This window comes from Oncorhynchus tshawytscha, linkage group LG05 (genome assembly GCF_018296145.1).
Source record: "Oncorhynchus tshawytscha isolate Ot180627B linkage group LG05, Otsh_v2.0, whole genome shotgun sequence".
Taxonomy (NCBI): Eukaryota; Metazoa; Chordata; class Actinopteri; order Salmoniformes; family Salmonidae; genus Oncorhynchus; species Oncorhynchus tshawytscha.
In genome coordinates this window covers 45,339,661-45,363,845 of record NC_056433.1, presented here as the reverse complement: position 1 = coordinate 45,363,845, position 24,185 = coordinate 45,339,661, and the positions used below count along the sequence as shown (strand labels likewise).

Genomic DNA, 24,185 nt, shown 5'->3' with positions numbered 1-24,185 from the left:
CTCCCCAAGTAGAACCATGTAGAACCCTTTCCCCAGAGGGTTCTACACAGAACCCAAAATGGTTTACCTGGAACCAAAACGTTTTTTTTAACCTTGAACCAATAAGTGTTCTCCTATGGAGACAGCTGAAGAAACCCTCTTGGAGTGTGTATTAGACAAACTTAACAATGGACCGTGCCAAAAGACAGCCATAGAGGAACTCACTGCTGACAGTCAGGCTGGAGCGTTGCTGCAGCTCTCTCAGGTCTTTGAGCCAGGACAGCTTGAGCACGGCGGAGCGGCCCTGCAGTGTGTACCTCCTCACTGAGCCCCGGTGCTCGTGCCACAGCCCCCAGGACTTCTCCTCTCCCCCCACCGTCTCCTTCACCTCCACATCATTCAGCTGGGGAAGGGGAGTTAGTAAGTTAATATTACAAGGAAGGCACTCTGTGTGTCGTGGAGATGGTTCGGAGAAACCATACTAAATGTGGTGAATAGTCTTGACTTACCACGTGTGTTATCTCCCCAAGCTAACGCATAAGTTTTTGTCTCCAAGAGATAACACAATCTTGTGGCTCACAGGAGACCTGGGTTCGAACCCAGGTTGGTAACATAAGCTTGGCACAAAGGATTGGGACTATGCATTTACATTGACTGGGGCAAAGGTCAAGGGGCAGGTTTTCACCTTCATCTTGTTCTTGAAGGCGTAGGTGTCAGAGTTCATGCCAGGGTCTCTCTTGAGCTTACACAGCAAGATACAGTCCTTGAAGAGGAACACCTGCCTCTGGTGGCCCCTGGAGGACGTCTTGATCTCAGGAGACTCCTCCCACACAGTGAAAGGACCCTGGGAGGAGGAGAGATGTGGGATGAAAGCTTCAGGAGGAACTGGATTATTGATGAGGAAAACATGAGTGAGCTAATTTCTGAACCAATGCGAGATCAAGATGGCACATTTTAAGCTATGTCCTTGACATTCAACTTCCAATGATGCTGTATCCCCATCAGCATCTGAGAAACTTCCACTGTTTGTTACAGTACAGCTCAGGTAGTTTAGGCATGTTGGCATATTCTAAACCAGGGCTGTTCAATTCTGGTCCTGGCGGGACAAAAAAACGTCTTTTTGTTTCGACCTGGTAATTAAAGAGATTATCCTTTACTTTTATATACTTTTTAGCCAGTAGTTCTGAAAGTAGAGCTCGCGAGCCAAAAGGTGCCCCCCGTACTGCATCACATATATTGGCACCCTTGCAATTTTCTTAAATAATTCCATACTTCTCCTAAAATAAACATTGTTTCCACACTTTGTTATTGGATTTTCAACATTACGGAACAAATTGTATTTTGGTTGTTATTTTCTTTGAACACTTCCTTTGGTCGTTGGTAAACATAGGAAGACCCCACTGCTAAAGGGGCCACAAGAAAGGCTGACTGAACTTCTCAAAACCCCCACCTAAACAAGCATACATCCTGGGGGAAATGTTCTGTGGACCAGCGAAACAAAATTACAGCTCTTTGGCAATACAGATCAGCGCTGTGTTTACTGATGGCCAAATGAAGCATTCAATGTAAACAACACCCTCCCTACAAACAAACATGGGGGAGATTTGATAATGCTGGGGTGTTGCTTTGCTGCCTCTGGTACTGGGGGCCAAGAAAGTGTGCAAGGCATCATGAAATCAGCAGATTACCAAGTGTTTTGGAGTCCAATGTTGAACCCAGTGTTCAAAAACTGGGACTCCATTGAAGTGTGTGGTTCTTCCAGCAGGACAACAACTAAAAAAAACATAATAAAACACCCAGGAACAGTTAAGAGATACTGGACTGTTCTGGAGTGGCCAGCAAAGAGTCTAGATCTGAAACACATTCAAACCTATGGCGAGATCTGAAAACAGCAGTTGGTGGAGAGCACCCCTCAAACATTAAGAAATTACAGCAGTTTGCTGCTGAAAGGTGGGCCAAATTGTCCGTGGAAAGGTGCAGCAAGCTCATTGACGGCTGCAAGAAGTGTTTGCCAAAGGCTGTGCAACCAAGTACTAGCTCCAGGTTGCCAATAATTTTGTCTATGAGATTTGTCTTTATTTTCTAAATTAAAATGTACATTGAAGTTTACACAAATTAAATTGGTTCTGCAATGTTAAAAGTCCTATTACAAGGTGTGGTGACCAAAACTTTTTTTGGACATTTCAATTTATTTGAGAAGAAATGTGCAAGGGTGCCCATGTATAGTATTTGGCCACAACTGAGATGTGTAGATGTGCACCACATCATTGCTTTCTCTCTCGCTCTGCTGTGTGTGTATCTTGCTAGCTGTCACTCAAATGGTGAGGGGCTGAAGCTCTTTGGCTACAACATCGAATTGCTAGATGTAAAACAGAAATTCTGGTCATATATTTTGCATGTATGAACGACATATTGATACATCCAGCCCAAAGTGGGAGGGTTAAAAAATACTTAGTAGTCACCAAAGTTCCGGAGCATGTCTTTAACTGCACTCACCTGGTGAATCAGGGCTGAATTAGTACCTTATTAGAAGGAGAGGATGAAAACTAGGAACTGTTTCAGCCTTTCAGGACTGACATTCTATGGAGATAAACTAGGGGTTCAGGAAGGGTGAGTTACCTGGCGGACAGGTTCTCCTAGTGCAGTGAGTGGGGCAGGGTAGTTCTCAATTAGAGACACCTGGTGTAGGTTGTCAGAGCGCCAGGGCAGACAGGACACCATGGAGAAGGCATCTTCCAGTAGAAGACAGCTTTTCGCACACTTAGCCTTGTTCTTGATCAGTTCCTGTCAACACAAACAGAGGGAGAAATACATGGCCTAAGGCTTCAGAAAGGTGTCAACATGGACACTTAGAATCAGATGATGAGCACTAACCTTGAGCAAGGCCTGGTAGGTCTGAATCCTCTCCACTGGTCTCTGTAAGAAGGTGATGACATCCAGGACTGTAGTTTCCAGGTGCTCAGGGTGTGTTTCCGTGTTTTGCTGGAACACGAAGTTCCATACGCGTGAATGTGAGTATGGAAAACTGGGAGCATGTGAGTGAAAAGTTTTTCTTGTGGGATTGGGGGGTCGATTTTTGTGCATTATGGGTAAATTATTGGATTGCATACCTTGAAGTACTGCTGGATGGTCTTGTCAGTGACACAGGCCTCTGCCTGTGATTGGCCCACCATGTACTGCAGATACTTCTCAAAGTCCACTGCATGTTTGACCAGATGTATGGCCACGTCATCGTCAGTAGAACACTCACTCAGACTGGGCAGAATAGATCTGAGTATGGGGTAGGAAAATAAGGACAGTATTTATTTAAAAAAAAATTCTAACATTTCATTTACACGAGTAAAAAACGTCAGCACTAAAACCAGCTCTCCCTCTCAACAAAGAGAACAGGTGCGACCTCTCGTGTAAAGCCATGATGTCCTTTATATTGCGGAAGATGGTTTCTTTCTGGTTGATGATGTTGATAGGGACATGAGGGCTGGTGTCTAAGTGGTGCAGGTGGTGGGACATGAATTCCTTCATCTCCTTCACAAACTCTTCCTCCCCATCAATCAGCCCCTGGATTAATTGGCTAAAGACAGAAGGGAATGTAGACAGTTGTCTTTAAGAAACGATGTGAATTAAATATTTCGGAACACACTGTGTAATCAAGTCATATTTGTTCACTCACCTTAGGGTTCTCCTGTAGTTCTCCCCTGTAGACCCTGGTACATCAAGCTCCTGTTGTGGTGTTCTCATTTGTGGGAATGTCTCCTTTACAACAACAACAAAAAACAATGAACGCTTGAATTAATGCACGGTGAAATATTATCATCACCTCTGCCGAATCCTGTTTACGTGACGAAACACAAAATGTGGTTGTTTGCACGGTCAAAACATGTCGACGCTGTCCATTTTACGCCCATCCTTTATGCCCAACCAGGACATACTGATGACCTCATACCTTTCTCTTTTTCTCCAGGTATGCAGGAGAGACCCATCCTTGGCGTGAGGAGGTGGTCTTGGAGGGCTTGGTGCGGACCAGCCACTTCTCCGGGTGGACAGAGTCCAAGACCTCCACGTACTGACCCTCCTTCAACACAAAGCTCTCCTTGTTGCCACCTTGTTGAGGACTGCAGTTAGCTCTGGCCACGTATACATCAAATGTCTATGGAAAAGAGGTTGGTAAAAAAAACTGCTTGTCCAAGCAAATGTTAGTGTATAAGGACCTGTATTCATTAGTGAGATTTTAAAAAAAGTATACTTTTTGTCTCAATGAAAATATTATCAGAACAAATTGTTTGAAAGAGGGCTCCACGTTCAAACCATACTGTACCTCTATTCTATCCTCGTCACAATCTGACTCTGAGCCAGAGCCTGTAAGAGCAGCAGGTGTGTGGGCATGATAGTGTTTGGGGGATGTAGTCCTCAACATGGCATCAGGTACTGATGGGACGTTCAGAAGTGGTGAGAGAAGTGTGCAAAGGTTAGCACCGTAATCTTTCCCTAGGTTATGAAATACTGTAGATAGCTTTCGACATACCAGAGATATTACATTTGTACTTTTGCCACTCTTACTTTGAATGAGCAGAGTGATTATAGATTGGACTGGGTCAATTAGGTCCCTTTTTAGGGATTATTCAAAAAATCTAATCAAATACAACAGGTAACATGAAATGCTTACTTACCAGCTATGCAGTTAAGAAAATAGAGTTAAGCAAATATTTACTGAATAAACTTTAGTAAAGAAAAGTTACACAATAAAATAACAATAACGAGGCGGTCAATGCAAATAGTCCGGGTTGCCATTTGGTTAATTGTTCAGCAGTCGTATAGGGGTTGAAGCTGTTAAGGAGCCTTTTGGACCTAGGCTTGGCGCTCCGGTACCGCTTGGCCCCAGTGATGTACTGAGCCGTACGCACTACCTTGTGTACCGCCATACCAGGCGGTGATGTAACTGGTCAGGATGCTCTCGATGGTGCAGCTATATAACTTTTTTAGGATCTGGGGACCCATGCCAAATCATTTCAGTCACCTGAGGAGGATTACAATAGTTTGTTGGTGATGTGGACACCAAAGAACTTGAAACTCTAGAACCGCTGTTGGAATCGTGGGTGAACAGGGAGTACATGGGGGGACTAAGCACGCACCCCTTGGTGGCCCCCGTGTTGAGGATCAGCGTGGCAGATGTGTTGTGCCTAACCTTACCACCTGGGGGCGGCCCATCAGGAAGTCAAGGATCCAGTTGCAGAGGGAGGTGTTTAGTCCCAGGGTTCTTAGATTAGTGATGAGCTTTGTGGGCGCTGTTGAACGCTGAGCTGTAGTCAATGAACAGCGTTCTCATATGGGTATTCCTTTTGTCCAGGTGGGTCTAGGGTTTCTGGGATGATGGTGTTTCTTAATAAACGTTCTACTTGTTTTATTGTCTTGTTATTTTACCATGCATTATGGTGTATAATTTGTCAAATCAATACGAATCCGCATCTGTCATCTGAGTTTTGCGGAGCTGTTATAAGAAAATATGACGATCAAAAATGTGTAAAATGGTTTGGTCCATCGCCCATGAACGTTGTCAATTTCACTTTCTCTTGTCTTCAGCTCTATTAGAGAAGGTATTTTGTATGCACTGCTAAAACGTTGAACTATATTTCCATTTACAATTGGGAAATATATTCCTTGTAAATATTATTCATAAAGGAACATTGAGTCGGAATTATGTTTGTCTAGAATGTTATTCTTGTACACAAGCTCAATGGAATGTTCTTGAGCAGGAGCTGCTAGCTCTCGGTGTTGTTTTAGCATTTTATGCTAGCTGCGCAGCCTAACATTTGAGTCTTTTTTTTCCTTTGGTGAAACGAATTGTATTCTCACTGGTCACGCACTGAAAGTGATATTGCTTTACTATCCAATAGGCACCGATGCAGTTAAGACACACATTGAACTGATGCCTATTTCTATAACTCAGTGCAGGTTACCCTTATCTGTTTGAGAATTACAATGGGATGTATCATTTTTTTATTCTTCATATTATAATGTATTATATGTTGTATGATACAGTGACGTGTAGTCTACTCTTCCGGCGCCGACAGAGATGGCCGCCTCGCTTCGCGTTCCTAGGAAACTATGCATTTTTTTGTTTTTTTACGTGTTATTTCTTACACTAGTACCCCAGGTCATCTTAGGTTTCATTACATACAGCCGAGAAGAACTACTGAATATAAGATCAGCGTCAACTCACCATCAGTACGACCAAGAATATGTTTTTCGCGATGCGGATCCTGTGTTCTGCCTTACAACCAGTGCAACGGAGTGGATTACATGCAGCGACCCAAAAAAACGACTCAGAAAAAGAGGGAAACGAAGCGGTCTTCTGGTCAGACTCCGGAGACGGGCACACCGTGCACCACTCCCTAGCATTCTTCTTGCCAATGTCCAGTCTCTTGACAACAAGGTTGATGAAATCCGAGCAAGGGTAGCATTCCAGAGGGACATCAGAGACTGTAACGTTCTCTGCTTCACGGAAACATGGCTAACTGGAGAGACGCTATCCGAAGCGGTGCAGCCAGCGGGTTTCTCCACGCATCGCGCCGACAGAAACAAACATCTTTCTGGTAAGAAGAGGGGCGGGGGCGTATGCCTTATGACTAACGTGGCATGGTGTGATGAAAGAAACATACAGGAACTCAAATCCTTCTGTTCACCTGATTTAGAATTCCTCACAATCAAATGTAGACCGCATTATCTACCAAGAGAATTCTCTTCGATTATAATCACAGCCGTATATATCCCCCCCCAAGCAGACACATCGATGGCTCTGAACGAACTTTATTTAACTCTCTGCAAACTGGAAACGATTTATCCGGAGGCTGCATTCATTGTAGCTGGGGATTTTAACAAGGCTAATCTGAAAACAAGACTCCCTACATTTTATCAGCATATCGATTGCGCAACCAGGGGTGGAAAGACCCTGGATCATTGTTACTCTAACTTCCGCGACGCATATAAGGCCCTGCCCCGCCCCCCTTTCGGAAAAGCTGACCACGACTCCATTTTGTTGATCCCTGCCTACAGACAGAAACTAAAACAAGAAGCTCCCACGCTGAGGTCTGTCCAACGCTGGTCTGACCAAGCTGACTCCACACTCCAAGACTGCTTCCATCACGTGGACTGGGAGATGTTTCGTATTGCGTCAGACAACAACATTGACGAATACGCTGATTCGGTGTGCGAGTTCATTAGAACGTGTGTTGAAGATGTCGTTCCCATAGCAACGATTAAAACATTCCCTAACCAGAAACCGTGGATTGATGGCAGCATTCGTGTGAAACTGAAGGCGCGAACCACTGCTTTTAATCAGGGCAAGGTGTCTGGTAACATGACTGAATACAAACAGTGCAGCTATTCCCTCCGCAAGGCTATCAAACAAGCTAAGCGCCAGTACAGAGACAAAGTAGAATCTCAATTCAACGGCTCAGACACAAGAGGCATGTGGCAGGGTCTACAGTCAATCACGGACTACAGGAAGAAACCCAGCCCAGTCACGGACCAGGATGTCTTGCTCCAAGGCAGACTAAATAACTTTTTGCCCGCTTTGAGGACAATACAGTGCCACTGACACGGCCTGCAACGAAAACATGCGGTCTCTCCTTCACTGCAGCCGAAGTGAGTAAGACATTTAAACGTGTTAACCCTCGCAAGGCTGCAGGCCCAGACGGCATCCCCAGCCGCGCCCTCAGAGCATGCGCAGACCAGCTGGCCGGTGTGTTTATGGACATATTCAATCAATCCCTATACCAGTCTGCTGTTCCCACATGCTTCAAGAGGGCCACCATTGTTCCTGTTCCCAAGAAAGCTAAGGTAACTGAGCTAAACGACTACCGCCCGTAGCACTCACATCCGTCATCATGAAGTGCTTTGAGAGACTAGTCACCATATCACCTCCACCCTACCTGACACCCTAGACCCACCCCAATTTGCTTACCGCCCAAATAGGTCCACAGACGATGCAATCTCAACCACACTGCACACTGCCCTAACCCATCTGGACAAGAGGAATACCTATGTGAGAATGCTGTTCATCGACTACAGCTCGGCATTCAACACCATAGTACCCTCCAAGCTCGTCATCAAGCTCGAGACCCTGGGTCTCGACCCCGCCCTGTGCAACTGGGTACTGGACTTCCTGACGGGCCGCCCCCAGGTGGTGAGGGTAGGCAACAACATCTCCTCCCCGCTGATCCCCAACACTGGGGCCCCACAAGGGTGCGTTCTGAGCCCTCTCCTGTACTCCCTGTTCACCCACGACTGCGTGGCCACGCACGCCTCCAACTCAATCATCAAGTTTGCGGACGACACAACAGTGGTAGGCTTGATTACCAACAACGACGAGACGGCCTACAGGGAGGAGGTGAGGGCCCTCGGAGTGTGGTGTCAGGAAAATAACCTCACACTCAACGTCAACAAAACTAAGGAGATGATTGTGGACTTCAGGAAACAGCAGAGGGAACACCCCCATCCACATCGATGGAACAGTAGTGGAGAGGGTAGCAAGTTTTAAGTTCCTCGGCATACACATCACAGACAAACTGAATTGGTCCACTCACACAGACAGCATCGTGAGGAAGGCGCAGCAGCGCCTCTTCAACCTCAGGAGGCTGAAGAAATTTGGCTTGTCACCAAAAGCACTCACAAACTTCTACAGATGCACAATCGAGAGCATCCTGGCGGGCTGTATCACCGCCTGGTATGGCAACTGCACCGCCCTCAACCGTAAGGCTCTCCAGAGGGTAGTGAGGTCTGCACAACGCATCACCGGGGGCAAACTACCTGCCCTCCAGGACACCTACACCACCCGATGCTACAGGAAGGCCATAAAGATCATCAAGGACATCAACCACCCGAGCCACTGCCTGTTCACCCCGCTGTCATCCAGAAGGCGAGGTCAGTACAGGTGCATCAAAGCTGGGACCGAGAGACTGAAAAACAGCTTCTATCTCAAGGCCATCAGACTGTTAAACAGCCACCACTAACATTGAGTGGCTACTGCCAACACACTGTCAATGACACTGACTCTACTCCAGCCACTTTAATAATGGGAATTGATGGGAAATGATGTAAATATATCACTAGCCACTTTAAACAATGCTACCTTATATAATGTTACTTACCCTACATTATTCATCTCATATGCATACGTAGATACTGTACTCTATATCATCGACTGCATCCTTATGTAATACATGTATCACTAGCCACTTTAACTATGCCACTTGGTTTACATACTCATCTCATATGTATATACTGTACTCGATATCATCTACTGTATCTTGCCTATGCTGCTCTGTACCATCACTCATTCATATATCCTTATGTACATATTCTTTATCCCCTTACACTGTGTATAAGACAGTAGTTTTTTGGAATTGTTAGTTAGATTACTTGTTCGTTATTACTGCATTGTCGGAACTAGAAGCACAAGCATTTCGCTACACTCGCATTAACATCTGCTAACCATGTGTATGTGACAAATACAATTTGATTTGATTTGATTTGATTTAGTCCGGGTAGGCAGTGATTACCTTGTGAAAATCTAATAATATAATACCAACTTTTTTGATAAGCTAAATACAAGAAAAAATATATATGATTTTTGGTAACACTTTATTTGGATAGTCCATCTGTAGATGCTCTACAGACTATCAGTAAGATATCAACTATCCACTAACCCTAACCCTAACATTAACCCTTATCCTAATCCCTAAACTTAACTCTTACCTTAAGGCTAAGGGATAAGGGTTAGCCCAAATCTTAACCGTTACCCTAACCCTAGTCTTACCCTAACCCTTATTCTAAACCTAACCGTAAACTTAGCAAGCAGTTGCTTATCAACAGATAGTTAAACATACATATTTAACTCTTATTTTACCAGGTAAGTTGATAAAATAAGGGTTAAATTACATTTAAATAATTGGTTAAAAATAGTTTGTTGATAGTATGACCATCTGTAGAGGTAGGTAACCTAGCGGTTAGTGTTGGACCAGTAACTGAAAAGTTGCTGGTTCGAATCCCCGAGCTGACAAGGTGAAAAAATCTGTTGATGTGCCCTTTAGCAAGGCACTTAACCATAATTGCTCCTCTAAGTCGCTGTGGATAACAGCGTCTGCTAAATTACTCAACTTTAAAAAAAAAATGACTATCAGAACTATCCAAATAACATGTGACGTTTTTTGTTATCTAATGTTTTTTTCTCAATGATTCTGGTGCTTTTTATGCTCAATCTCAACATTTGCTACAACTGCCTCAACCTTCTTTCCATACATTCAAAGCCATTAAAAGCCTTGATGCTAGCAACCATCTGACTCCAGTCACTGTTAGTGGAAAGGGTCAGCATAGGCATAGCTGCTTTGCCTAGCTTGAAATAGCTACATTCAAGCCGTTTCCATATTTTGAGCATGTACATTGCCTAATCATGTTGTGTGGCTATTGCTGGGGTAAGCTGTGCACAGGCAAACACCGTGACACCCTCTACTTCACTGCTAGAAGTCGGGCACGTGAACAGAGTGAGAACTGGATGGTCCACTTGTCTAACGTCTGAGATTTTGACGCATATCTTGGACATTTATTTTTGCTTTGTAGATGTAAGGAATGGGAATGACTTTGTCTTACCTGAAAAGGTAAGACATAGCTAATATCTTGCTAGATATAAAGTGATACAGTGCATTCGGGAAAGTATTCAGACCCCTTCACTTTTTCCACATTTTGTTACATTACAGCCTTATTCTAAAAATTATTAAATCATTTTTTCCCTCATCAATCTACACACAATACCCCACAAGGACAAAGCGAAAACAGGTTTTAGAAAATGTTGCTAATTTATTTCAAATAAAAAACAAAAATACCTTATTTACATACGTATTCAGACCCTTTGCTATGAGACTTGAAATTGAGCTCAGGTGCATCCAGCTTCCATTGATCATCCTTGAGATGTTTCTACAACTGGATTGGTCCAGCTATGGTAAATTCAATTGATTGGACATGATTTGCAAAGGCACACACCTATCTACAGTTGAAGTCGTAAGTTTACATACACTTAGGATGGAGTCAAAATAACTCATTTTTCAACCACTCCATAAATGTCTTGTTAACAAACTATAGTTTTGGCAAGTTGGTTAGGACCTCAACGTTGTGCATTGACACAATTCATTTTTCCAACAATTGTTTACAGATTATTTCACTGTATCACAATTCCAGTGGGTCAGAAGTTTACATGAACTAAAATGACTGTGCCTTTAAACAGCTTGGAAATTTCCAGAAAAATATGTCATGGCTTTAGAAGCTTCTGATAGGCTAATTGACATCATTTGAGTCAATTGGAGGTGTACCTGTGGATGTATTTCAAGGCCTACCTTCAAACTCAGTGCCTCTTTGCTTGACATCATGGGAAAATCTAAACAAATCAGCAAAGACCTCAGAAGAAAAACATTGTAGACCTCCACAAGTCTGGTTCATCCTTGGGAGCAATTTCCAAAAGCCTGAAGGTAGCACGTTCATCTGTACAAACAATAGTACGCAAGTATAAACACCATGGGACCACGCAGCCGTCACACGACTCAGGAAGGAGACGCATTCTGTCTCCTAGAAATGAACGTACTTTGGTGCGAAAAGTGCAAATCAATCCCAGAACAGCAGCAAAGGACCTTGTGAAGATGCTGGAGGAAACAAGAACAAAAGTATCTATATCCACAGTAAAACGAGTCTTATGTCAACATAACCTGAAAGGCCGCTCAGCAAGGAAGAAGTCACTGCTCCAAAACTGCCATAAAAAAAGCCAGACTATGGTTTGCAACTGCACATGGGGACAAAGATCGTACTTTTTGTAGAAATGTCCTCTGGTCTCTTGAAACAAAAATAGAACTGTTTGGCCATAATGACCATTATTATGTTTGGAGGAAAAAGGGGGAGGCTTGCAAGCTGAAGAACACCATCCCAACCGTGAAGCACGAGGGTGGCAGCATCATGTTGTGGGGGTGTTTTGTTGCAGGAGGGACTGGTGCACTTCACAAAATAGATGGCACCATGAGGGAGGAAGAGTATGTGGATATAATGAAGCAACCTCTCAAGACATCAGTAAGGAAGTTAAAGCTTGGTCGCAAATGGGTCTTCCAAATGAACATTGACTCCAAGCATACTTCTAAAGTTGTGGCAAAATGGCTTAAGGACAACAAAGTCAAGGTATTGGAGTGACCGACACAAAGCCCTGACCTCAATCCTATAGAAAATTCTGGGCAGAACTGACAAAGTGTGGGCGAGCAAGGAGGCCTAAAAACCTGACTCAGTTACACCAGCTCTGTCAGGAGGAATGGGCCAAAATTCACCCAACTTATTGTGGGAAGCTTGTGGAAGGCTACCCGAAATGTTTGACCCAAGTTAAACAATTTAAAGGCAATGCTACCAAATACTAATTGAGTGTATGTACACTTCTGACCCACTGGGAATGTGATGAAAGGAATAAAAGCTGAAATAAATCAGTCTCTACTATTATTCTGCCATTTCACATTCTTAAAATAAAGTGGTGATCCTAACTGACCTAAAACAGGGACTTTTTACTTGGATTAAATGTCAGGAATTTTGAAAAACTGAGTTTAAATGTATTTGGCTGAGGTGTATGTAAACTTCCAACTTCAACTGTAAGGTCCCACAGTTGACAGTGCATGTCAGAGCAAAAACCAAGCCATAAGGTCAAAGGAATTATAGCTCCGAGACAGGATTGTGTCGAGGCACAGATCTGGAGAAGGGTACCAAAACATTTCTGCAGCATTAAAGATCCCCAAGAACACAGTGGCCTCCATCATTCTTAAATGGAAGAAGTTTGGAACCACCAGGACTCTTCCTAGAGCTGGCCGCCCGGCTAAACGGAGCAATTGGGGGAGAAGGGCCTTGGTCAGATAGGTGACTAAGAACCTGATGGTCACTCTGACAGAGCTCCAGTTCCTCTGTGGAGATGGGAGAACCTTCCAGAAGGACAACCATCTCTGCAGCACTCCACCAATCAGGCATTTATGGTAGAGTGGCCAGATGGAAGACACTCCTCAGTAAAAAGGCACATGACAGCCCGCTTGGAGTTTGCCAAAAGGCACCTAAATGACTCTCAGACCATGAGAAACAAGATTCTCTGGTTTGATGAAACCAAGATTGAACTCTTTGGCCTGTATGCCAAGCACCACATCTGGAGGAAACTTGAGACCATCCCTACGGTGAAGCATGGTGGTGGCAGCATTATGCTGTGGGGATGTTTTTCAGCAGGAGGGACTAGGAGACTATACAGGATTGAGGGAATGAGATATCCGTGATGAAAACCTGCTTCAGACCTCAGACTGGGCGGAGGTTCACCTTCCAACAGGACAACGACCCTAAGCACACAGCCAAGACAACAGTCTCTGAATGTCCTTGCGTGGCCCAGCCAGAACCCGGACTTGAAGCCGATCAAACATCTTTGGAGAGACCTGAAAACAGCTGTGTTGTGATGTTCCCTATCCAACCTGACAGAGCTTGAGAGGATCTGCAGAGAAGAATAGAAGAAACTCCCCAAATACAGGTGTGCCAAGCCTGTTGCCTCATACCCAAGAAGACTCTAGGCTGTAATTGCTGCCAAAGGTGCTTCAACAAAGTACTTAGTAAAGGGTCTGAATATTTATGTAAATGTGATATTTCAATTGTTTGTTTTCATTTAGCAAAAATGTCTCAAAACCTTTTTTTTTCATTTGGGGTTATTGTGTGTAGATTGAAAAGAAAAAGAAACTATTTTTAATAAGGATGTTATGTAACAAAATGTGGAAAAGGTGAAGGGGTCTGAATACATTGTGAATAAACTGTATGTCGCATTTGCTATTTCGTTGTAAATATGTTTGCGAGTGTAAAAACTACAATGGATTACTTGTTTTGATTGTTGTTTCCAAGCAGCTAGCTAGTTAGTGTAGCAGGCTTGTTAGCTAGCTGACTGCGTCATGCATTGGTTAGTTTTATTTTAATATAAAATGTTGCTTCGCTATTCAGTTGTAACTAGCTATAACTTTATGTATCCTTGACATTGTGTTATATTTCTGATCTCTGTGATCAGAAAGCCACACATTTGATTAGCTAGCCAGCTAGCTAGCCAGCTACTTCACTTCACACTAGTGGCACGGAGTAGCCATGATCATTGGAAGAATTGTAAATCCATTGTGAAAGGTTTTGGAGTTTGACTGGTGAATTATTCGGATGAAATGTGTCCATATATCGGTATTTTAGTACCACCTATCAGCTGTAGCTGTGGATGCTACATCGTTTTATGGCTAAACTCAGTTGAGCAGTGTGTTTTTGTCAGATGATAGCAATGAAATAGGTCGCTATCAGAGGCTATTGCTTGTTGTTTCGTGGCTACATTGGTATTTACATTTTATGAAAATTGCTTGTCAATTTTGGTTAATAGCCTATGTAACTCTGGTTATTGGAGCTATCTATTGTATGGTGAATTTGGGCTCCACCAATGTTTATTTGTGAGTACTGTAGGTGTTTATCCAGCCACCGACCTCACTGCACGTCACTGGTATGCAAATTCTGGTGCCACATGCAATGCATAGGTCTAAGCATGACTGTGTCTTCTCTTATTGGAGAAGGTGCAGATGCAGTTAAGAGGCATTGAACTAATGCCTGTTATTTTCTATTTATATAACTCTGTCTCAACTCTACACAACGCAATGCAGAGTGCAACCCATTATATGTGCATGATATTACATTACAGCCATTAGTGTTCAAGTGAATGGATTCAGTACAACATGTGAAATACCATCACCACAAAAGGTAACAACTCACTATTTAGATCTAACAACACAACAGAATATGGCTGACCTTTAGCCTTAAAATGCCTGGGTGGTTGAGACGTGACTTTCTGTTCTTCATCCTCCTTATTGGATAACTGGTCCTGTGACTTAATGGCTTCCTTTTCCCTGTGGGAAAATATTTTCTTATTAACAAACGATAATGCCATAGAACAGGAGGATATAGTTACATGTTAAATTATGATTTTGAATGGCTTACCTGGGGTGATCTTTGGGGATTATGTCAGCAGGCTCTATGAAATCTGGAGCTGTATCGTAGTCAGAGGGACTAGACACTGGGGAAACAGAGAAAAATAAATGATAATTGTCAGTTAAAGGGGCAATCTGCAATTCAACAATAACAAAGTGGCCACCCCGCTACTGCTTTGGTGAACATCTGAGGGATGGGACTGGAGAAATGTAAGTACAATCAAATTTATTGACAGAGCTATGGATGCAAGGAATGACCATCGATGAGATCAAAATGATAGTTTTAACCATGTTTTGAGGGTATACAGCAGAGGTGGCATGCCCATAGATGGCACAGGGGCACGTGCCCCCTCAGATTTGTTCTGTATTTTTGTTTTTATATAAAATAAGATATATATTTTTTCCACTCTGTAATGCCACTAGCCACTTAACAATTGTATGAAGTTGGTTTTAGCTAGCCCAGATAGGTTCCCAATCTCCCAACCTCATAAGTAGCTTGTCTAACCATTTTAGCTGGCATGCCTGCTGGCAAGATTGGTAGACTTAGAAAAGCAAGCAATAAACTAAATGTACTGAATAAGACTCACATTTCTTTCAATATTTTACCCAGATTTTAGCAGAGATACCATATTTAGTTAAAGGGGCAATCTGCAATTCAACAATAACAAAGCGGCCACCCCGCTACTGCTTTGGTGAACATCTGAGGGATGGGACTGGAGAAATGTAAGTACAATCAAATTTATTGACAGAGCTATGGATGCAAGGAATGACCATCGATGAGATCAAAATGATAGTTTTAACCATGTTTTGAGGGTATACAGCAGAGGTGGCATGCCCATAGATGGCACAGGGGCATGTGCCCCCTCAGATTTGTTCTGTATTTTTGTTTTTATATAAAATAAGTTTTTTTTTTTCCTCTCTGTAATACCACTAGCCACTTAACAATTGTATGAAGTTGGTTTTAGCTAGCCCAGATAGGTTCCCAATCTCCCAACCTCATAAGTAGCTTGTCTAACCATTTTAGCTGGCATGCCTGCTGGCAAGATTGGTAGACTTAGAAAAGCAAGCAATAAACTAAATGTACTGAATAAGACTCACATTTCTTTCAATATTTTACCCAGATTTTAGCAGAGATACCATATTTAGTTTCTTTAAAAAAAGAAACACCGGTCAGGAGGACACAGACAGTTTAAAAGATATGCAGAATAATGACAATATTTTTTACATAGAATTACGCTTAATGATTTTGGCTCTAGATTGCAGGAAAAAGCTGTTTCTGAATTCTCCAACTTACGGACCGGAGACATAGCCCCTCTACGGACCGCCCCCCCCAGTCATCCTCACGTACTTTGTGCCCCCTCAGACTTATGGGGTGCATGATGCTCCTGTATACAGTGTTTTCTTTTCAATTGCATTGTTTACAAAATGGAGTAAAAAAAGCTTATATTTTGGGATCTGATGGGCTACGACAGTTGAATGAAGCTCGTGAGTCATTTACACATTACATTCTTCAAGAATCAATGGGAATATATAATTAATTTAGGCCAAAAAGGGGATGTACAAATGGCCCCTTTAATAAGACAAAGATGAATATCAGTCTATCAAACAAACAGCTACAACTCACTCCTAGCAAATGCAGACACAATTACTGCATATGACCCAGGTCACGTATTAAGGACATGTTTCTAACTTGACTTACTAGAGCTGGCAGCAATAAGGGAGGCCCTCCTCCTCTCCTGCAGGGTCATGCGGGGATCCTCCTTGGTTAGATTGTAGGTCTGCCATAGGGAGATCCCCTCGCACTCCACAGAATCCACAGTCTCCTTCCCAGGAGTAGAGGTCTGGACTGGCTGGAGAGGGCCGGTGGAGGCCAGGACTGGATGCACAGAAGGGGTGGAGGGCTGGGATGGGGCTGCGGGCCTCTGGGTAGAAGATGGAGGCATTTGAGGTTCACCCACAGTAATGTTACCATTATATGAGGACACACCAAACGTGTTAACCACCTCACAGGTATAGACCCCAGTGTCTATGGCAGACATGTTGATGATCACCAGTGTGCAGACGCCATCCTCTGAGGTGTTCATGCGGTGGCGTTGGTCTCCTATGACCTCCTGGCTGTTCTTCAGCCAGCGTACTGCGTTGAGCTTCCCTTCCACCTTACACTCCAGCTGGATGGTACCATTGGTCTCAGCACTCTGGTTCTTAAACACCTGCTTGAAGATGGGCCGCATGTCTTTGCGGGTCTTGTATCCCTTGAAAGCTGCCTGGATCTTGATGGCAGCTTCCAACATCTCATGTTCGTCCTCGACACTGTCAAGTGCAATCTCGTCAACTTGCTGGGTCATCTGTAGCCCCTTGGGAACTCCAGCAACAGCGACTACAGGCTTGCTGGTCTTCTGGTTGACTGTTACCTGGGTGTGGGCCTCTGTGAAGGACTCATCCTCTGAGATATGGAGTTGGTTATCATCCTCCACCATCTTGGGTTTTTCAGTCTCCTGCACTGTAGACCTTACTGGCTGTTGATCCCTCTGTTCTATCTCTGTCTCCTTCACCATAGACTTCACTGGCTGTTTCTCTTGATGGTCTATTTCTATATCCATCTTCTTTTTAGATCTAGCTATCTGATCTACCCCAGCATCGGACAGTATAGATGATCGTCTCGCTGGTGGCACTGGCTGTTTCACAACTTGGTCTATACCAGCATCCGAAACTACAGACGCTCGTCTCACTGGTGGAACTGGCTGTTTGCTCACCTTGTCTACCCCAGCATCCAAAACTGAAACTACAGATGCTCGCCCCACTGCTGGAACTGGCCGTTTCCTCACCTCATCTACCCCAGCATCCGACACTACAGATGCTTGTCTCACTGGTGGAACTGGTTGTTTCACCACTTGCTCTATCCCATCATCCGACACTACAGACGCTCGTCTCACTGGTGGAACTGGCTGTTTTCTTACCTCATCTACCCCAGCATCCGAAACTGAAACTACAGACGCTCGTCTGACTGGTGGAACTGGCTGTTTGCTCACCTCGTCTACCCCAGTATCCGAAACTGAAACTACAGACGCTTGTCTCGCTGCTGGAACTGGCTGTTTCATCATCTCTTCTACCTTAACATCTGACACTATAGATGTTCGTCTCACTGGTGGAACTGGCAGTTTCCTCACCTCATCTAACCCAGCATCTGACACTACAGATGCTCGCCTCACTGGTGGAACTGGCGGTTTCCTCACCTCGTCTAACCCAGCATCTGACACTACAGATGCTCGCCTCACTGGTGGAACTGGCGGTTTCCTCACCTCGTCTAACCCAACATCTGACACTATAGATGCTCGTCTCACTGGTGGAACTGGCGGTTTCCTCACCTCGTCTAACCCAACATCTGACACTATAGATGCTCGTCTCACTGGTGGAACTGGCTGTATCCTCACCTCGTCTAACCCAGCATCTGACACTATAGATGCTCGTCCCACTGGTGGAACTGGCTGTTTCCTCACCTCGTCTATCCCAGCATCTGACACTATAGATGCTTGTCTCACTGGTGGAACTGGCTGTTTCCTCACCACTTGGTCTATCCCAGCATCCGACACTACAGATGCACGTCTCACTGGTGGAACTGGCTGTTTTTTTACCTCATCTACCCCAGTATCTGAAACTGAAACTACAGATGCTCGTCTCGCTGGTGGAACTGGTTGTTTCCTCACCACTTGCTCTATCCCAGCATCCGACACTACAGATGCTCGTCTCACTGGTGGAACTGGCTGTTTTCTTACCTCATTTACCCCAGTATCTGAAACTGAAACTACAGATGCTCGTCTCGCTGGTGGAACTGGTTGTTTCACCACTTGCTCTATCCCAGCATCTGACACTACAGATGCTTGTCTCACTGGTGGAACTGGCTGTTTCCTCACCTCATCTACCCCAACATCCGACACTATAGATGCTCGTCTCACTGGTGGAACTGGCTGTTTTCTTACCTCATCTACCCCAGTATCTGAAACTGAAACTACAGATGCTCGTCTCGCTGGTGGAACTGGTTGTTTCCTCACCACTTGCTCTATCCCAGCATCTGACACTATAGATGCTCGTCTCACTGGTGGAACTGGCTGTTTCCTCACCTCGTCTACCCCAGTATCTGAAACTGAAACTACAGACGCTCGTCTGACTGGTGGAACTGGCTGTTTGCTCACCTCATCTACCCCAGTATCCGAAACTGAAACTACAGACGCTCGTCTCGCTGGTGGAACTGGTTGTTTCACCACTTGCTCTATCCCAGCATCTGACACTACTGATGCTTGTCTCACTGGTGGAACTGGCTGTTTCCTAACCTCATCTACCACAACATCTGACACTATAGATGCTCGTCTCACTGGTGGAACTGGTTGTTTCACCACTTGGTCTATTTCAGTATCTGACATTATAGATGCTTGTCTCACTAGTGGAACTGGTTGTTTCACCACTTGGTCTATTCCAGTATCTGACATTATAGATGCTCGTCTCGCTGGGGGCACTGGCTGTTTCACCATGTGGTCTACTTCAATCTCTTTAACCATAGATTTCAATGGCTTTTTTTCCTCTGTGTCCCTCACCATAGCTCTTACTGTCTGTTTGACTTGCTGTTTTTCCTGCTTGTCTACCTTAGTCTCCTTACCTATAGACCTTACTGACTGTTTCTCATGTAGGTCTACCACTGTCTCTGCCTCAGGCTCCAGGTCTTTCTCTGACCCCACAATTGATGTCCAGATCATGCCCTGTTTCTTTGGCCCTGGTGGAGGTGTGGGAGAGGCAGCCTTCGTGGGAGCCTTTGTGGGAGGCATTGTCTTGGGAGGTTCTGTCTTGGCTGGGAGAGGCTTTACTGCTACAGAGGCTGTGGTCTTCACACCACCTCCCTGGCACGTGTAGCTGCCACTGTCCTCGGGCTTCAGCTCCAGGATGTGTAGCTGAAACACACAGCCGTCCTGCTTCAGCTGGTACTTCCTGTTGGGCCTGAGAGGCAGCCGGCCCTTCCTCCACTGGACTGGGACTCCAAGCTTAGACAGTTCACAGGACAGGCAGGCTGTGCCCCCTTCCTCTACCTCCACAGCCTGCAGCTCTTCTTCAAAGTATGGAGGCAGCTCTGGAGAGACGGAACAATTAGGGAATTCAAAATCAATGTTACATTTGACCAATATTAGGGTGAGTAATGCAAAGAGAGAATTCAGAATACTGTAACCCCCTGAGATAAACCTGAGTTCCTGGTTATGTTACTTCTCTGTAGATGATGGGAAATCCTTACCTGTGACAGTTAGATTGACGCTGCTCTGCATGTCTCCAGTATCACAGGAGTATATCCCAGAGTCATCTGGGTCCACATTGTGGATGAGAAGCAGGTTGAGCTTGCCCTCCTTACGGTTCTCATACTTGTCTCCGTTCAGTAGGGGCATGTTGTTGCGTCTCCATGTGACAGGGGTAGTGAGGTCAGAGGTCGTACAGGATAAGGTGGCCGTCTCTCCTTCCATGATGACGGTGTCCCGGGGCTTCTTCTCAATGAGTACTTTAACTGAACACAGAGGAGAGTCAACTCTCAAAATGTGCACACATATATTAGTGTTTATACTTTATACTTCTTTGAGTTTTGTTGCACTGAATATGACTGTAATGAGGTGTGATTCCTCTACATGCAGCAGGTGTGTGCTATTACACAACCAATCACACACATACCTTTCACAGACACAGAGGCGGTGGTCTCCACGCCATCTGCCTGGCATGTGTAGCTGCCACTGTCGTCGGACTTCAGCTCCAGGATGTATAGCTGAAACACACAGCCGTCCTGCTTCATCTGGTACTTCCTGTTGGGCCTGAGAGGCAGCCGGCCCTTCCTCCACTGGACTGGGACTCCAGGCTTAGACAGTTCACAGGACAGGAAGGCCATTTCCCCTTCCTCAGCCTCCACAGCCTGGAGCTCCTCCTCAAAGTATAGAGGCAGCTCTGGAGAGATAATACGGAATTCCAAATCTATGTTCCATTTGACCAATGTCAGGCTGAGTAATACAAAGACAGTAATATAATTCCAAATATTTTATTGTAATGTTGTAATTATGTGGATACATTTATCTGTGAATTCTGAAAAGCTATTCAAGGATTGTTCAATAAGGTTGTGTTTTTAGGGAGTGGTATTGGTTCTTGTAAAACACCTTTAATTTTATTCCATATTATAGTATTCTTAACAATTACATTGTTTATGTTCTTAGCTTTAACCTTTGAAATTAGACACTTAAAACGATTCTGGGGATAAGCATGCACATCTTCAATATGTTCCCATTGTTCCTCTTCAGTGCATTTAACTATGTCGCAAGCAAAGGTATTGGGTAGCAAGTTGATTAAAACCACCCTCAGACTTATGTACAGTAGATGTAAAACTTTCCTTTTTATTTTTTGAATGTCTTCTGTGGGGTAATTGGTATTACTGAAAATAGATACAAAAACGTTGGAAGCAATGCCATTCTAAAGAGGTTTTTCTACCTCTAAGATTTATGGGAAGATTATTCCATTTAATTAGATCTACTTTCATATTATTGAGTAATGGAATAAAATTATCTTTATGTATTTTTTGTGTTTTGTGACTTATTAAGCATCCTAAGTATTTAATCTTTTTTTGTGGTCCACCTAAAGGATTGCTGTAGATTATGAGTTATTCTTTTTCCTATCAACATTATTTCATTTTCTCCAAGTTAATTTTATATCCTTAGAATTTAGAGTATTCTGAAAATATTTTTGGCAAAGGGGGCATTGAGTTTTCAATATTGGTCAGGTATATCAGGAGATCTGCAAATAAGTTTAGTTTATATTAATGTTTACATTGGGGTCTTGTCTAATTATTTCTGCAAGCGGTTCAATTGCCAGTACAAACAGGAAGGGGGAGAGGGGACATCCCTGTCTTGTGCCCCCTGCCTTTGGACATTTATACATTATTTTCATAAAATGTATTTTTTCAGCTGGAATGCTGAAAGCTTTCAAAGTTTTTAATAGGAAAAGGTTATTCGAAACACAGCTGATTCAAATAATCTAAGCTTGATGATGAGTTGGTTATTTGAATAGTGCTAGGGCAAACATGTACAAAAGGAGGAGCACCAGGACCGAGTTTGGGAAACCCTGTCCTAATGTACGCCTTAAAGGAATCACAAATTATATCAGGGGTCAGCTTTTCCCTGTCCTCTCTGTCATTTGTAATGGTAAAGGTTTTAGTCTTTCGTTTACATATTTAACGCATTTCGGGTCTATAAGATGCGCGCTGTTCATTCTCCAAATTCTGTCGCTAAGTGCATTTTCTATTGGTGTAATTAAGCATGATACCGGAGAATGATCCAGTATCACTATATCATGATTTTTCTTTATCCAGTAAATTGCTGAGTGCATTTTTAGAGAAAGAAAATGTAGTCAATTCTTGAATAGCGTTTCTCTTGAGAAAAAAATGAATTGTCTTTTGTAGGTGGGAATAGTCATCTGCAGGTGTCCTGTAAGGTATTTGTAGAGATAACATTTTTCAGCCTCTTTGGAGGCTCCCTTTTTATTACTACATCAGTCAATCTTATCAAATGCATGATTTAGGTCACATGCTAAAATAATAGTTCCTGTCTGGATTTGATCTAATATAGTATGAATTACATCTAAAAAACACCAGATTTGCCACTGGTGGGATATACTATGAAATCAATGTGTATTTTTCACCATGTAAAGTACAAGTATCTCAATTTTAGAAAATGGTTGGTCTTTACTTGTATAGAATATGTCAAAATGACATATGAAGGCAGCGGGCATTCCATAGAAGGGGAGGATCACAGTATAAAACAGTTATTTTATACATTACATACAGTAACAGTCAAAGGTTTGGACACCCCTACTCATTCAAGGGTTTTTCTTTATTTGTACTATTTTCTACTTTGTAGAATAATAGCAAAGACATCAAAACTATGAAATAACACATATGGAATCATGTAGTAAGCAAAAAAGTGTTAAACAAATACAAATACACTACCGTTCAAAAGTTTGGGGTCACTTAGAAGTGTCCTTATTTTGAAAGAAAAGCACATTTTTTCCATTAAAAGAACATCTAATTCATTAGAAATACAGTGTAGACATTGTTAATGATGTAAATGACTATAATAGCTGGAAACAGCTGATTTTTTAAATGGAATATCTACATAGGCGTACAGAGGCCCATTATCAGCAACCATCACTCCTGTGTTTCAATGTCACGTTGTGTTAGCTAATCCAAGTTTATCATTTTAAAAGGCAAAAAAAAAGGCTAAAACCCTTTTGCAATTAGAGTGTCTAGTTTGAGAAACAGACACGTCACAAGTCCTCAACTGGCAGCTTCATTATCTGCAAAACACCAGTCTCAATGTCAACAGTGAAGAAGTGACTCCGGGATGCTGGCCTTCTGGGCAGAGTTGCAAAGAAAAAGCCATATCTCAGATTGGCCAATAAAAAGAAAAGATTAATATGGGCAAAATAACACAGACACTGGATAGGGGAAATCTGCCTAGAAGGCCAGCATCCCAGAGTTGCCTCTTCACTGTTGACATTGAGACTGGTGTTTTGCAGATAATGAAGCTGCCAGTTGAGGACTTGTGACGTGTCTGTTTCTCAAACTAGACACTCTAATTGCAAAAGGGTTTTACTGTTGACATTGAGACTGGTGTTTTGCGGGTACTATGTAATGAAGCTGCCAGTTGAGGACTTGTGAGGCATCTATTTCTCATACTAGACTCTCTAATGTACTTGTCCTCTTGCTCAGTTGTGCACCAGGGCCTCCCACCCCTCTTTCTATTCTGGTAAGAGCCCGTTTGCGCTGTTCTGTGAATGGAGTAGTGCACAGTGGCAAACAGTTTCTTGGCACTTTCTCGCAATCGAATATCCTTAATTTCTCAGAACAATAGACTGATGAGTTTCAGAAGAAAGTTCTTTGTTTCTGGCCATTTTGAGCCAGTAATGGAACCCACAAATGCTGATGCTCCAGATACTCAACTAGTCTAAAGAAGGCCAGTTTTATTACTTCTTTAATCAGAACAACCGTTTTCAGCTATGCTAACATAATTGCAAAAGGGTTTTCTAATGATCAATTAGCCTTTTAAAACGATAAACTTGGATTAGCTAACACTACGTGCCATTGGAACACAGGAG

General features: G+C 43.4%; 1 protein-coding gene across 1 annotated transcript in view; it reads right to left on the bottom strand.

The window, feature by feature from the left end:
- Positions 1 to 24,185, bottom strand: part of obscna (obscurin, cytoskeletal calmodulin and titin-interacting RhoGEF a) — a 97,388-nt gene that overhangs the window by 20,556 nt on the left and 52,647 nt on the right. Inside the window, exons 41-54 of the mRNA XM_042322701.1 lie at positions 20,724 to 20,990; positions 20,299 to 20,562; positions 16,723 to 20,139; positions 15,034 to 15,109; positions 14,845 to 14,942; positions 4,295 to 4,404; positions 3,923 to 4,126; positions 3,650 to 3,732; positions 3,377 to 3,550; positions 3,090 to 3,249; positions 2,854 to 2,961; positions 2,599 to 2,763; positions 665 to 823; positions 205 to 382 (exon numbers count right to left, since the gene is read on the bottom strand). Of these exons, the coding sequence (XP_042178635.1) occupies positions 205 to 382; positions 665 to 823; positions 2,599 to 2,763; positions 2,854 to 2,961; positions 3,090 to 3,249; positions 3,377 to 3,550; positions 3,650 to 3,732; positions 3,923 to 4,126; positions 4,295 to 4,404; positions 14,845 to 14,942; positions 15,034 to 15,109; positions 16,723 to 20,139; positions 20,299 to 20,562; positions 20,724 to 20,990 (5,463 nt within the window). The remainder of the gene's footprint in view (positions 1 to 204; positions 383 to 664; positions 824 to 2,598; positions 2,764 to 2,853; positions 2,962 to 3,089; positions 3,250 to 3,376; positions 3,551 to 3,649; positions 3,733 to 3,922; positions 4,127 to 4,294; positions 4,405 to 14,844; positions 14,943 to 15,033; positions 15,110 to 16,722; positions 20,140 to 20,298; positions 20,563 to 20,723; positions 20,991 to 24,185) is intronic.